Genomic DNA, 14,209 nt, shown 5'->3' with positions numbered 1-14,209 from the left:
TCTGTATCATCTAATATATTGTACTAACTAGTACAGTATGTCTTGGATCAATTCTGTTATCTGTACAATCTAATGCACTGTACTGGCTATTACATTATAGCTTGGAGTAGCTCTGTGCCATCTAATGCAGTGTACTGACTAGTACTGTATACCTTGGAGTAGTTTGCCATCTTATGCGGATTACTGGCTCCTACTGTATGCCTTTAGAGTAGCTCTGTGACTCTTCACCATCTAATGCAGTGTTCTGACTAGTACAGTATACCTACTAGTAGCTATCTTACTACCATCCAATGCAGTGTACTGACTAGTACTGTATACCTTCTAATAACTCTGTACCATGTAATGCAGTGTACTGACTAGTACTGTATACCTTCTAATAACTCTCTCACTCTGTACCATGTAACGCAGTGTACTGACAAGTACTGTATACCTTCTAATAACTCTCTTACTCTGTACCATCTAACGCAGTGTACTGACTAGTACTGTATACCTCTAGTAGCTTTCCTTCCCTGCAGCATCAATTGTGGTGTACTGATTACTACTGTATACCTTTGAAGTATTTGAAGTAGCGTTGTCACTCTGGGACTTCTAATAGAGTGTACTGACTAGTACAGATCACCTTCTAGCACCTCTGAGATGCACCCCAGTTGCAGAACATTTGCCCCAAGATTTCTCATCTTTTTCTACCTGACGGACAGCTGTCGAAGCCTGGTTTATTTTTGAGAAGCAGCTTCACCTCTTGTAAGCCTTTTCTTTCCTCCTAGTTCTTGCTTCTGCTCTAACTTTGCTGCTTTAAGACTCTTATTTTCCAGTAGTGGGGAAACTTCCAGTAGTAAGGTTGGATCTAATTGTAATAAGGGTTTGCTTATCATGTCACTATTTATTCGACTGGTGTCCTTTTTGATCACTGAGAGTATCTGCCGCCTGAATTCGGTCCAGCTCCTCTCCCAGTGTGTTAACTGATTCTGTTCTGTTAGCGGTTATTTTTTAGGTCTCTCCTATGCAGCGCGAATGCGGTGCTCTAGGAGGGCCTTTAGCCATCCGTCTTCACTTTTCAAGCGCTGCATTCGTGCTTGTGGCGGCATCCACCTTGCGGGATCGAGCAGCGGCGTGCCACAAGTAAAGTGCTTGAAAAGTGAAGACTGCGCGAGCACGCACCTCTCCCGGGCTTGTTCTGTTAGTTGCTCTCTCTATAAGCAGAGAGAAGTGTGTATATAGATTTGCCACAAGGATGCGTGAGCAAGCGGAGAGTGGCTTGGATACATGAGGCGGCATACCCGATCACCTCCAGCCTCTGACGGCGTGTTGCTGGGCAACCGAGTACACCGCCTGCACTCCCAGGTGAAACATTTGCACCCTTGCTTGTGTTGTGTGTGAGCATCCGAAGAGTAGCGGTGCTGTCCCACAGCACTTTGACCAAGTATACGATGGCGTTGCACTACTTTGGCAGAGTTTGGGACTATTTTGGAATTTATTTACGAGTGCTTTTCACAAGTGCAACTGTTTATCGTAAAGTCACTTTTCACAACCACTACTGTGCGCCCGCCCACTTTTTGTGCATGCCGCTCTGCACCTTTCCTCCCTCCTCTTGTGCTACGTGTCCCTTCGTCTAATTACCGCCCCCGCTTTTTGCTCCGCCATGAGACTGCCCGTAGCTCCTCTTATGTTGTTCATCCCTTCTGCCATTAGCGTACCTTGCCCTCTCCTGTGGCCGTAGCGGATCTGCTATGCAGCCCCTCCCATTGCTGGCTCCATTATTGCTGCCCCCGTTCCCTGTGTGGGCGTGGTCAGGGAGGCATTTTCAAGTTGAATACAATATACACGTTCCTCATACCCCGCAGACGCACCGACCAAGATACGAGATGTCCATTAACTTGATTAGGATTCTCTTATTGTGACTGATTAGCATATGCAGCGGTAGTGCTGTGGAATTCAGGCAATATTTATATATGTGATTTTCTTTTTGCTTGTGTCACGGCGCAAGGTATTAAACCGTTATTACTTTCATGTACCAGACCGAGGTCAAGACAAAGAGTCACTGTAGGTGATGCACAGCTGCTTGTTTATTGTCTCTGTTTCTGGGACACTTTAGCATCAATGTCGGGAGCTTCTTGACAAGATGGTTGTTCTGAATGGACAGATGACGTGGTACTCCCTTAAGTGCAGAAGTCACTTTGCTGCAATTTCCACAGCTTTAGTAGTTGCCAAGATAGACTGATTCATTTTACCACACACATGACCCCTGAGGGCCTGCGAATGTTGGTTTAGGGATCATAATGAAAGACTTGTTCAGAAGGGGTAAAGGTTCGAATCCCTGCAGTCCATTCTGTTCATCTATAGCTTTGATTGTAACGATTTGACTACCAGGCATTGGCACCTTTTGCAAGTTATGCAAGCTCTTACTGACCTGTTGCTGTTCACAGATTCGGCTATGGGCAGAATCATAGACATCAATACACCAAAATGGCAGGTGTAGCGGAAGTGACATCACACATCCTTTGACCTTAATGACATCACATTAGGGGACGCCTATGACTACTACTGACTCCAAGGCATGGTGAATAGTGACACAGCTCATGGTCCTCCATGCTAATTCAGCATCATGTCAAGGGTAACAGTGAAGTGGCACTCTCCAGCAGTGATAATTAAGAACACGAACATGGTGAAAGGACAAAAAAAAAACACAGACTACTCTTTCAAGGAACTTGGGGCCATATGTATCATCATCACCATTTGCGATTTCTAAATAGCGATTTTTAAGGAATCGCTATTTAGAAATCGCAAAATGGTATGTATGTAGAAAATCGCTTTTCTTTTAGCGATTTCCAATCATTCCTTATTTGCGAATTCGACATTTGCAAATTCGCAAATAAGGAATAATTTCCCATTCATTCATATGGGCCAGGAGGCCCATAGGAATGATTGTGAAATGCATTTCATTTTGCGATTCGCAATTTGCGAATCGCAAAATGAGATTGATTTCAAGGGTGCAGGGGTGTCTCAAGGACACCCTGTTGCACCCCTGAAATCAGCATGTGTGTGCATATGGCGCACATACATCCCCTATGGGCATGTATGTGCGTCACATGCCACATTCAAAAATGCCAATTTGTGCATTTTGAAAAGAAATTGCAAATTACCACCAATTGAAAGTTGGTGGTAAATTGCGATTTCTAAAGCTAAATTCACTATAGAAAAATGCTTCATACATAGCATTTAAGGAATCGCAAAAATGCGATTCCTTAAATGCTATAGCAAAATAAGGAATCACAAATTTTTGCGATTCCTTATTTTTCTAATTTTTCATACACTTCAAAATCGGAAAAAAGGCTGTTTGCGATTCGCTAAGGCCGAAATTCTGCGAATTTCGGCCTTAACGAATCGCAAACGGCTTGATACATATGGCCCCAAGTTCCTTTGTTCATGCAGTACATAATGCAGGAAATTGACATGCAACCTATCTCTTTGTGTGGGTGTGTAACTCTGATCATGCCAATGTCCACAATTCTTCATTCTTCAGGAAGTGGCTTAGTCAAACGAAGGTGTACTCCAGCCTTCCTGCTCCATCGAAGTATAGGTGATTTCACACAAGATGCATACACTTGGCTTTCCATTGGTTTCTGGAGGGAGGGAGAATGAGAGATAGGAGAGCAGTAGAGGAAACAGGTAGGAAAAGGAAGGAGATCAGTTCTGACTACTAGTAAACCCTGCTGATAACTGTAGGGTCTAAATAAATACAGGACTCCTCCCAACGTGGGTGGGCCCCTCCCATCATTTAATTAAGATCTACTCACACATACATTTGGTACTAGTTAGGCTAGCCATGTAAACGACATAGATTTACACAGGAAAAGCTGGTAATCGTTCTCTACATGGTTTGATCAGCTGCTACTAGTCGCTGTCTTGGCCGATTCATGGGGCTGTGTCCCTACCACACATCAAAGTCTAGTCCTCTAGCAGTGAGCAACCTTCCGAATCATGTACAGCACCCATCAGGAGACTTGTTACCCGGATCTCTTGCACAAGAAAACGCGTGGAGTCGGTCAGTTGAAACAGAGATCTACTGAGCTGTGGCCCAGGGCCCAGGGCACTGCTCAAGGCCTCGCACATGGTCACAGATGACCTTAATGGTGATATTACATCACTATTGACATTTTTGATGACAGTGGGAATATTGCTGTTTAATTGAGTGACCATTGCAGGGACATCTACATGTTGTGGTAGTGCAACCTTCTCGCCAATTTTAATGTCTGATTATGTGTATTGGTGGAGTTTCAAAGACATCAAGCATTATCTTTAATCAGTCAAGATATTGGTTATGAGTGACTTTTATTGACGAGTGCAAAACAGACTTTTTTGCTCAGGTTTTATTGTTAACTGCAGCAATACATTGTTTTGATTGTTTTCCATGCTGCCTTAAACACTGATCTTGAATAAGGGAATAAACAGGGCATTTTCTAGTCAGCCTAAGACTTGCTACCGATCGTGTTTTCACACTACTGCCCCATGTTTAACAACACTAAAGGGAACATTTTCTGTTGAGGTACAGTTTTTTACTGTTCATGACTGTATTTGTGTTTGAAAGAAAAGATATTAAAATAAAAGTAAATATCCCATCATTCAACACAAAATACCATTCCACATGATTACACTCATAACACACAATCTCACTCCACATAGTTCCAGTACACTCAATACCACATAATTACTATCCGCATAATTCCACTGCACGCCATGACACATAATTCCACGACACAAATCCACTCGACACAATTCCGCAACTAAAAATTACAATCCAACCCACATAATTCCACTACACAACACATGCGTACACACACATAAAATATGTTTTACACAGGTGAAGCACATTGCCATTTACAATGCCAATAGCACTAACTCAAACAAACGCGAGACCTATTGCATTTCCAATGCTTGTATTGAATGTTCCCTGTAAGATGAATGAATGAATATACAGCTACATAACAAGAGCAGCTTTGTTTTTTTTAGATTATTAATGCTCGAAATATTTGTGCAAAAATGAACCCCTTTGTGGTCGATGCTAAAACAAATTCAGTTTGGGATGGATCCCTAAAGACATTTACTAATTCAGCGACAGCACGGCATGTAATGCGGGTTTACCCATCGTGAATTTAAATGCCCAAACAGCAATCTTTTTTATTTTGATATCTCTATCAGTATTTCATATAAATAATATAACAGCAGTGACACGGTGTCACACAAGGCCCTTTTCCGTTTCTCGATAGTGCATGGTATATTCTCCTAATGGGAGCTTCTTTGTTATTCACATGCAAGGGACTTAAAGCTTGAGTATATCATCACTGCCATTTGCTTTCAAGGTCCCACAGCACTGACACAAGTGCACATAACCCGGAAACATCCCACAAGGTTCGTCTTCATAGTAGACATGCGTTGCAGCATTTTTTGTTATTTCTTTTTTAATACAGGTGTTCAATTATACATAATATAATCCTAATTATATATAAACAGAAATGGCAATAGCTCTTGCTAAACACTTATAAGGTCCCAAAGGCGAGACCTATTGGCTATTCCAATGCTTGTTTTTAAAATTGGGTAGACTTGACCAGACTGACTAGCATGCGATCCACTCTTTCCCAAAATGTGACTTTTTGTCATGTGCTTTCCCAAGCGTCTTACGCTGTCTTTTAGTCGGCTGTGTGATGTCTTCAAGTGGGTCGCACCTTAATAAAGTATGGGTAATATGGGTTACTGGTTCTCCCAGATCTATACTAGTTTTGTGAGGTGGACAAAGCAGAGGGACACCACAGCTTTCAGTTCTCCTGTGGCACCTGCTAGTTAACGACCTTTGGGCTCCACGACGCCGCTGTTCCGAAATTACTTCATTCAGCTCCACTGTAACCTTTCCTAATTGTGTTGTTTTTTTGGCAAGGAACTTTATTATTTGGAGCACAATTGTCAGAATTGGTTGGTGTGGTAATGTCCACTGTTCTTGGAGTTGTCTTTAACTGCACCTTAATGTCGTCCAAAACAGATTCTATAATTCTTGGGAGCGATGACAGTTTATCTAAAACTGGGCTGCAGACACAAGCAGGAGCATATTGTGTGTCAACTTGTGCCCTCTGGGCCAGTGCATTTAATGCCCCATTTTTTTAATCGATTGTGGTAATGTAGAGAGCCATTGTATTCAATAAGTCCACCTAGATGTCTGACTTACTAGACTGGTTTGTTAAGGCTTCGACGACAGTTTGAAAGGAACTAAGCAAAATATCCCATGTATTGTTGTCGTTTCCTCCCCGACAAGGGGAGTGGAGGTCCAGTACTTCAGCCTGTAGGGAGATGTCTGGAGACAGTGATAAGGGGGGGCAGCCAGAGGTATTCCTTCTTCCTGTATCAACACAGGCTTTGCCTGTGGCTCCACCTGTGAGTGGAAAGGTCTCTTCCAATAGAGTCTTCCTCCCATTGGTAATTTACTGCTTTGTTCCCTGGACAGGATCCTTACCGTCCAAGCCTGAAAGTTGAGGCTTAAAGCTGTTATCGTGCAAATTAAATGGTTGGTGCACCTCAACTATCACTTGCCTAACCTTGCCCTTTGTCATGTCAGTGTTTGGCTCTATTACACATTTAGCCGCCAGTGGCCATTGGAATTAAGATCCAGTCCCTCAGGAACTTTATCCAGCTCAGACTGCAAAATCCCTGAGTCATTATGACTTCAATGAGCTCAACACCTGACTTTACCTTCTCTCCATGGCTTGGAAGCTCCTTTTCGCCCAGTCCTCCCACTGGAAGGCAGGTTTTTTAGTTTTAATTTCTGCGGAGGTAACAGATTTGAAAGATATCTTCAGAGTTTTGGGTGTTATTTCGGAAAAACCAGGTTAAAATGCTCGTAGCAGGCTTGTAATCCACTTGCCTCGTTGTGATATGTAAGTAAAGCAGTCACTGGATTCTTTAAAAAAAACAAATTTCGTCTCCATTTCCCTCTGTACTATTTTGCTGGTTGTTTGAACCTCTGCTATAATTGAAGGTAATCCCCTTCTTGTTCAATCAATCAATCAATCAAATAAACTTTATTTGGTTTCACAAAAGTAAACCATAAAAGGTACCCCCCTACTTGTTTTGTTGTAGCCTCTGCTTGCGTGGGTTTCTTTTTTTTTTTAATATCAACCGATTGGAACACTTTTGTCTACGCCGAGCAGTTATTGGCGCCCCTCCTGTTCTTCCTGAGAGCATAGTGGTCCTATCAACCTCGCTATACTGAGTATCTAAATTGACGCAGTAAATATAATAGCCGACATGTGGTGATTACCTTCGCGGGTTTTCCACTTTATGCGCTGTCAGGGACTTAAAGATTACACTGCGCACCCCACATAACCACAAGATGGTTACTTCAACACACAAAGTCAGACACAAGTCTTTGCCCCAGCAAGGCTATTAGTGGGAGGTTTTTTTTTCACTGGGCCACTGGCGTGTTGGACGGTCACCTACAGGTGCCGACATCCGAAGGATCATGCGGCACCGGCCTTGTGCCAGCCGCTCTCCGCCTCTCGGAGATTACCGCAGCACTGGCCATACCTGCAACCAGTGGTGTAATGAACGTTGAGGGGGCCCCCCTGAAAGGTACATGGAGGGGCCCCATTCCGCATTTAATCCGGAGCTCTCCGGCCTGAGTACTGTGCTGAGGGAGCCCCCTGCAGCCCGGGATCCCCCCTGCACCACAGGGGCTGCCTGCAACCACCTGCCTCCTGGGTTCTTAAGTATAATCCCCAGCTCTAGTTGCTTCCAGGGTCACTACCTTCTTGTTGCCCCTGTGTCCTCACCGGTTCACCAGCCACACTTCTTGAATTATCCTGAATATCCCAGCTGCAAAGGGGCTGATGCTGAGCGGAGCGAGCCTGAGCGTGGTAAATGTCCCACGCAGGGCCTCACTACCGCTACTGCTGCCCACGCCAGTGTCTTGCTGCTGGAGCCCTTCTGCTGAGACCTCTCTGCCAAGGGACCGTTGGGACCGTACAGGCAGCTTCCTCTCGGAGCGGAGCCGTGGGGATGCCAGCGCAGGCTGGTACAAGCTCTGAGCTCTGAGCTCTAGCAATGCACCCAGACCGGAGCAAGGGCCGGAGGCTCACAGGAGCTGAGCCTCTCCGAACCGCTCCTGGGATTGCGGTGCGTCCTCGTATCACTCGTGTCACTCATTACTATCTAATACAGGGCACTGACTAGTTTAGTGTAGTGAGCAGTCTAGTGCTGTGTGCTTTAGTGTAGCGAGCAGTCTAGTGCCGCCCATTTTAGTGTAGTGAGCGTTCTAGTGCCGCTTGCTTTAGTGTAATGAGCAGTCTAGTGCTGCGCGCTTTAGTGTAGTGAGCAGTCTAGTGCTGCGCGCTTTAGTGTAGTGAGCAGTCTAGTGCCGCTCACTTTAGTGTAGTGAGCAGTCTAGTGCTGTGCTCTCTCGAGCGCCGTGTACTCCCACCAGGAGTAGTGTAAATTAATCACCTGTAAAACAGAAAGCAGTAATTACAGCCTGTCTTTGTATGATGTTCGGTGTAGTGTGTGCTCTAAATAAATGTGCGATTTAGTGTAGTGAGCAGTCTAGTGCTGTGTGCTTTAGTGTAGTGAGCAGTCTGGTGCTTCGTGCTTTAGTGTAGTGAGCAGTCTAGTGCTGCACACTTTATTGTAGTGAGCAGTCTAGTGCTGCATGCTTTAGAGTAGTGAGCAGTCTAGCTCTGCGCGCTTTAGTGAGGTGAGCAGTCTAGTGCTGCGCACTTTATTGTAGTGAGCAGTCTAGTGCCGCCCGATTTAGTGAAGTGAGCAGTCTAGTGCTGTGCGCTTTAGTGTAGTGAGCAGTGTAGGGCCACTCACTTTAGTGTAGTGGGCCGTCTAGCTCTGCACGCTTTAGTGAGGTGAGCAGTCTAGCTCTGCACGCTTTAGTGTAGTGAGCAGTCTAGTACCGCGCGCTTTAGTGTAGTGAGCAGTCTAGTGCCGCGCGCTTAAATATGGGAAGCAGTCTAGCTCTGCGCGCTTTAGTGCAGTGAGCATTCTAGCTCTGCGCACTTTAGTGTAGTGAGCAGTCTAGCTCTGCGCGATTTAGTGTTGTGAGCAGTCTAGCTCTGCGCGCTTTAGTGTAGTGAGCATTCTAGCTCTGCGCACTTTAGTGTAGTGAGCAGTCTAGTGCTGCGTGCTTTAGTGTAGTGAGCAGTGTAGCTCTGCGTGCTTTAGTGTAGAGAGCAGTCTAGTTCTGCGCGCTTTATTGTAGTGAGCGGTCTAGTGCTGTGTACTTTAGTGTAGTGAGCGGTCTAGTGCCGCGTGCTTTAGTGTAGTGAGCGGTCTAGTGCCGCGTGCTTTAGTGCAGTGAGCAGTCTAGTGCTGCGCTCTTTAGTGTAGTGAGCAGTCTACTGCTGCGCTCTCTAGCGCTGCGTGTGCCTTCCAGGTGTGGTGTAAATTAATCCTATGTAAAACAGAAGCAGTAATTACAGCCTTTCTTTGTGTCATTAAATCTCTAATTGTGAATCTCTTCTCTGCAGTGATGGTGACTCTGGATCCTGACACGGCTCATCCTGAGCTCCTCCTGTCTGAGGGGGGGAGACGAGTGAGACAGACGGACACAGCACAGCGGCTGCCGGACACCCCCAAGAGATTCACCTTCTACAGCTGTCTGCTGGGGAGCGAGGGGTTCACCTCCGGCAAACGTTACTGGGAGGTGCAGCTGCTGCAGGAGGGGGGAGAGTGGGAGGTGGGGGTCGCAGCAGAGTCTGTGGACAGGAAGGGACTCTTCACATGGTCACCTGAGGGGGGAGTCTGGGCTGTGCAGGGGTGGGAGGGTCAGTACTCAGCTCTCACCTCCCCTGAGACCCCTTTGTCCCCTCATGAGAAGCCCCTGAAGCTGGGGGTGTATCTGGACTACGAGGGGGGGCGGCTGTCCCTGTACAATGCTGACTCAATGGAGCTTCTCTACTCCTTCCCGCAGGCCCCCTTCACACAGAGGCTCTTCCCGTACTTCTATCTCAATGGAGCGGAGCTGAGGCTGGTGTGAGCCTCCCCCCCACCCCCGCCCTCAACTGTTTAAAGAATCTTCAAACACCAACATTCCAAAGAATTTTCTTCACAACGTCCCTCCCACATGTTGCCATGACAACCAGATGCCTCATGTGAAACTGACTGCTACACATCTCTTTTCCTTGTTTGCTTTTGTGAATCATGCACCAGACATCATGTAACATATGATAAAGTATTTTTAAAATTCAGAAATGTGTATTCCTTTCACACGTGGAGCTTTGACATTAATATGAAGAGTATAGCGCTGCACTGAGAAGTACTTATTACAAGTGATTGTTTTTAAACATGACCTTAGAAACCAATCCTGCCCAGCCCGACAACAGGGATATTATTAATGACCTCAGACGCAAGACAGTTGTCACGTGAACCCTGTATGTAACCCAGATTCAGGGCGGCTTTAGGAAAGTGCGACCGGTGCAGCCGCACCTGCGCTAACCTGGGAGCGGCTCTGTGTGCGAAATAACTTTGGGTTTTAAAAGCACCTGCTGCTTCCTTGTGTGTCCAGCAGGTTTCAGGCAACAATAAAAATGTCAAGATAACGCAGGTGATTAATGTTTATGCTGGAGAGAGATCACAGTTTTGTCTTGTCACAGTTTCAACTCATCCTTAAGTAGCACAGAGGGTTAATATGCCTGCTGCAAAGAACGTGTACATGCAGAACACAGAACGGTAATCCTCATTGGTTTGTGTAACATTTCCTATAGACTGATTTACACCTGTAAGATTAATTGCCTCTGGTAATGTGTGTTGGTTGTAAAGTGCTCTGACACCCACGAGTTGACATGAGTAGCGCTATAAATCAAAAGACGTGCGTATGAGAGAGGGACTGTACTGAGATGAGTGCCACTGTTGGAGGTGGGAGTGATGGAATATTTGGAATGGCGGTCATGGGCGGAGGGGCAGTACAAATATTGTCACACCTGGCGCCTCTAACTCTAACTCTAAAGCCGGCCCTGACAGATTCTTTTAGATCCATTAATTCAAACGCAATCGTTTTTTGTAGCGCTGGTATTCTAAACTGCCAGTTTTGAAGGGGCTTTCATATGGGATAAGGAAGAAAATGGACCATCGGTGAAATGAAATATTTTTCTAGGATCACAAAATTTGGTTACGCAGTGAAGCCGCAATTAATCCAGGTGTTCTAGTTTCCCTTTGGACAAATTACCTATTAAATGGGTATCTATTTGTCTCTCCTTTTTACCTTAAATGTTAATGCTTTTGTGATCTATCACCTGTGAATTAAGCTGATATTTCTTTGCAAGGGATTAAAACTTCTTTCTGAGGACAGTGTTTTTGTAGCGTGAGCATGACGAGGCCAGTGAAGATATATCACAATACAGAACTCTTCAGACGCAAACGGGTTGAGGCAAAAGACCTGCACCTGTTTTGAGTTGTGACTTGTGAATATTATGATGGTGCTCGCAAACACAGAATCTCCACTGGTCGTTTTTCTGTTGCTGGCTACCATGTCGTCGCTCTAGTCTCTTCTGAATACTCATCAGAATTAACAGACCTCTCCATTTGACACATGATCTAGAAAAATTGTGCGATTCACATTACACTCCATAAAGACAGGTTTCTGAGCCCTGAAGAAGTCTCTTTCCTGAGACGAAACGCGTTGGCTAAAGGCTAAAAAAGAAAAAGAAATAAACCTGCTGTGAATTGGGATATTTTTCTACTGTGTGAAAACTACATTAAAGAAATTGAAAAACTACCGTGATCAAGTTCGGACCTGTTCATTTGAAGTGGACCAATTTTTGATTGAAGAACATTTACCGTTATGAATGATACTTCCTGATGAGTGCTGATTCCATAATTTGTGTTTCACAATACAGAACTATTTAAAAAAATTGCAGTTCCTACACTGCAAAGATTCCATCACAATTACAGACCATCATGTATAAGTTGTTTTCTTTTGAAACGTCTGCCCTGATGCACAAGCCACTATTGTAATTTATGAAATGTGTATTGTGCAAACATATGCAGATTCTGTGAACAATGTGCTATAATGTCATATACCAGCACAAATACAACACAATAGCGTCCTGCGGGTCTTTCATGACTCCACAAGCATTCCAGGTCGCGCAAACATATTGGGTAGAATTAACTTGTCTGCAACATTTTTAGGTCTCCTGGCGTTTAACAGCGCGTCAGCGCTGTGTCCGCCAGGAGATCTATTGTTGCTGACTCTGCTCCCCAGGAGACAGCACCTGCCGCGCGCATTTCGCAAAAGGCGATCGGCGCAGGCCACGCGCGCGCGAACGCGCTCGCCGTGGCTGTCTCCTGGGAAGCGCAAGCATACCCAGGCACACCTCCCCCTGCACGCAGGCGCAAACACGCACACATACACGCACGGAGAGACATCCCCCCCCCCCGCCGTTGCACACACAGACACACACACACACGCACACATACACGCACACATACAGGCATCCCCCCCTTCCCCGCTCACCGGCACTACGTTCTGTTGCAGCCTCCGACCGACCGACCGCGGGGCTCTCCCATGCCCCGCGTCACCACTGCTCCTCCAGGCACTCCGTGGGCGCGGGCTTCACAAAACGGAAGTCCCGCCCCACCATAGGTTTCGTTTTGCGCGCACGTCTTGTTTTTGTACTCGTGCGTGGTGACGTGCCCTCTGGGGAGGAGGAGGTCGTTTTGGGTTTGCGGACAGTCGCAGAATCGAAAGCAGACTTTCAGTGAGTGTTTTTTTTCATTTATTGCCTACCTCTGCCTATCGTTGCCTCTTCTTGCACCTCCTCTTCCTCTCTCTGCACGGCACCTCCCTTTCCCCTCCCACTTCCTCCGATCTTGCTAGGTGTCTATCCTCTCCCCCTGCCATCTCTGAACTCAGACTGGATCGCAGTTTTCCCGTTTTATATATATGGTCATTACTACTACCTTCTGGTGGGCTTCCCCACTCCATGCTCTCTTCGGTGTTGCTCATTTTATTGATCCTCGTCCCACTGGGTCTCTTCCTGCCTCGTCTCCCACCAATTCACTCTTCTCATCACCCTATTTTCCTTTACTTTTTCCGTGACCTACATGTATAGCCCACATTTATTTACCTTAATGTGTAGCTTTCTTATTCTACCTACTCTTGCCTCATCTAACATCCTCGCTTCTTACTTAGTTTTAACCCCCATTCTTCCCACTCCCCGCTTCTCTCTGTGCTTCCTTCTGCGCACCCCATGCCATGTTCCATTTTGTCCAGATATGATCTGTGTTATCAGGCCGACTGTGCTGTTTTGAGTAATCAAAGGTATGTGCTTTTTACTGACATATGATTAAAAAAAACGTCGTTTAGAGAATTCAAGTCGGTGTCAAGTGTTGTCCATGTTTATACCCCCTGGTTGTTGGGTTCTCGTCGACTCTAGTTTTAAAGGTGGCAAACTTTTGAATACCTTTCCATTCACTTTCAGTATTGACTTTAGTTTAACGGCTTTCAGGAGGTTCTGAAGAGCACATTAGTTAGGCTGCTGAAACTTTATTTGACCATAGGTAATCCTCCCGTTTTGTTTTTTCAGTCGCATGTACTATGAGAGTGACTTTAACGTACCAATCATGGTACACTTTTTGAATGCCTCTGTGGCAAATGTACAGATCGCTCGTTTGTATGGCATCGACAGACTGGATTAAATTGGCTGACTGGATAGGCCTTTCGGTCAGTCCGAATCCCCATTTGTGAGGAGTGTATTCTTTTGTACAATAAATGCCCAAGCGCATGTCTGTAGAGTGTGGCAAGCATAGTGGCCTTGTCGCTAAAGATGTGAAGGAGCAAAAGGACGGACTGGAGGGACCCGGTTTTCAATTAATTGTCAGGCTGCATACAACTGGGCTTTCTGCACTTCGTCTAGGAATTTGACTGCTGCATAGTACTGAAGATGTTTTCCTGTTAACTGTTCGTATTTTCGTTTGCTTGAAACGCCCTCTGCGTTTTTTATATAGCTCAAGCAGGCTGTGTATCCGGATCAAGGATCTGGCAAATACTATTGTACTGGGTGGTTGTCAGAGCTTGGCACCCAGCCGGTCTCCTGCGAACTGGCATGACCCTGCCTTTGGGTGGGACGGGCAGGACCAAGATCTGACAAGGAACCATACACACCCGGAAAGGGTCAAGTACTGTCTGCACTTCAATTATCAGTAGATGTTAAAATAGGTGTTACAT

General features: G+C 45.6%; 1 protein-coding gene across 2 annotated transcripts in view; it reads left to right on the top strand.

The window, feature by feature from the left end:
• LOC144754175 (E3 ubiquitin-protein ligase TRIM39-like) overlaps positions 1–11,758 on the top strand; it is a 104,852-nt gene extending 93,094 nt beyond the window's left edge. For both annotated transcript variants that reach the window (XM_078641756.1, XM_078641757.1), the window contains one exon: positions 9,513–11,758. In XM_078641756.1, the coding sequence (XP_078497882.1) occupies positions 9,513–10,021 (509 nt within the window). In that variant the 3' untranslated portion in view covers positions 10,022–11,758. The remainder of the gene's footprint in view (positions 1–9,512) is intronic.
• Positions 11,759–14,209: the final 2,451 nt, after the last annotated feature.

The sequence above is a fragment of the Lissotriton helveticus genome, chromosome 5_1 (assembly GCF_964261635.1).
Source record: "Lissotriton helveticus chromosome 5_1, aLisHel1.1, whole genome shotgun sequence".
Classification (NCBI taxonomy): domain Eukaryota; kingdom Metazoa; phylum Chordata; class Amphibia; order Caudata; family Salamandridae; genus Lissotriton; species Lissotriton helveticus.
Note: the sequence above shows the minus strand (reverse complement) of the source record. Positions and strands in the feature narration are given on the sequence as shown.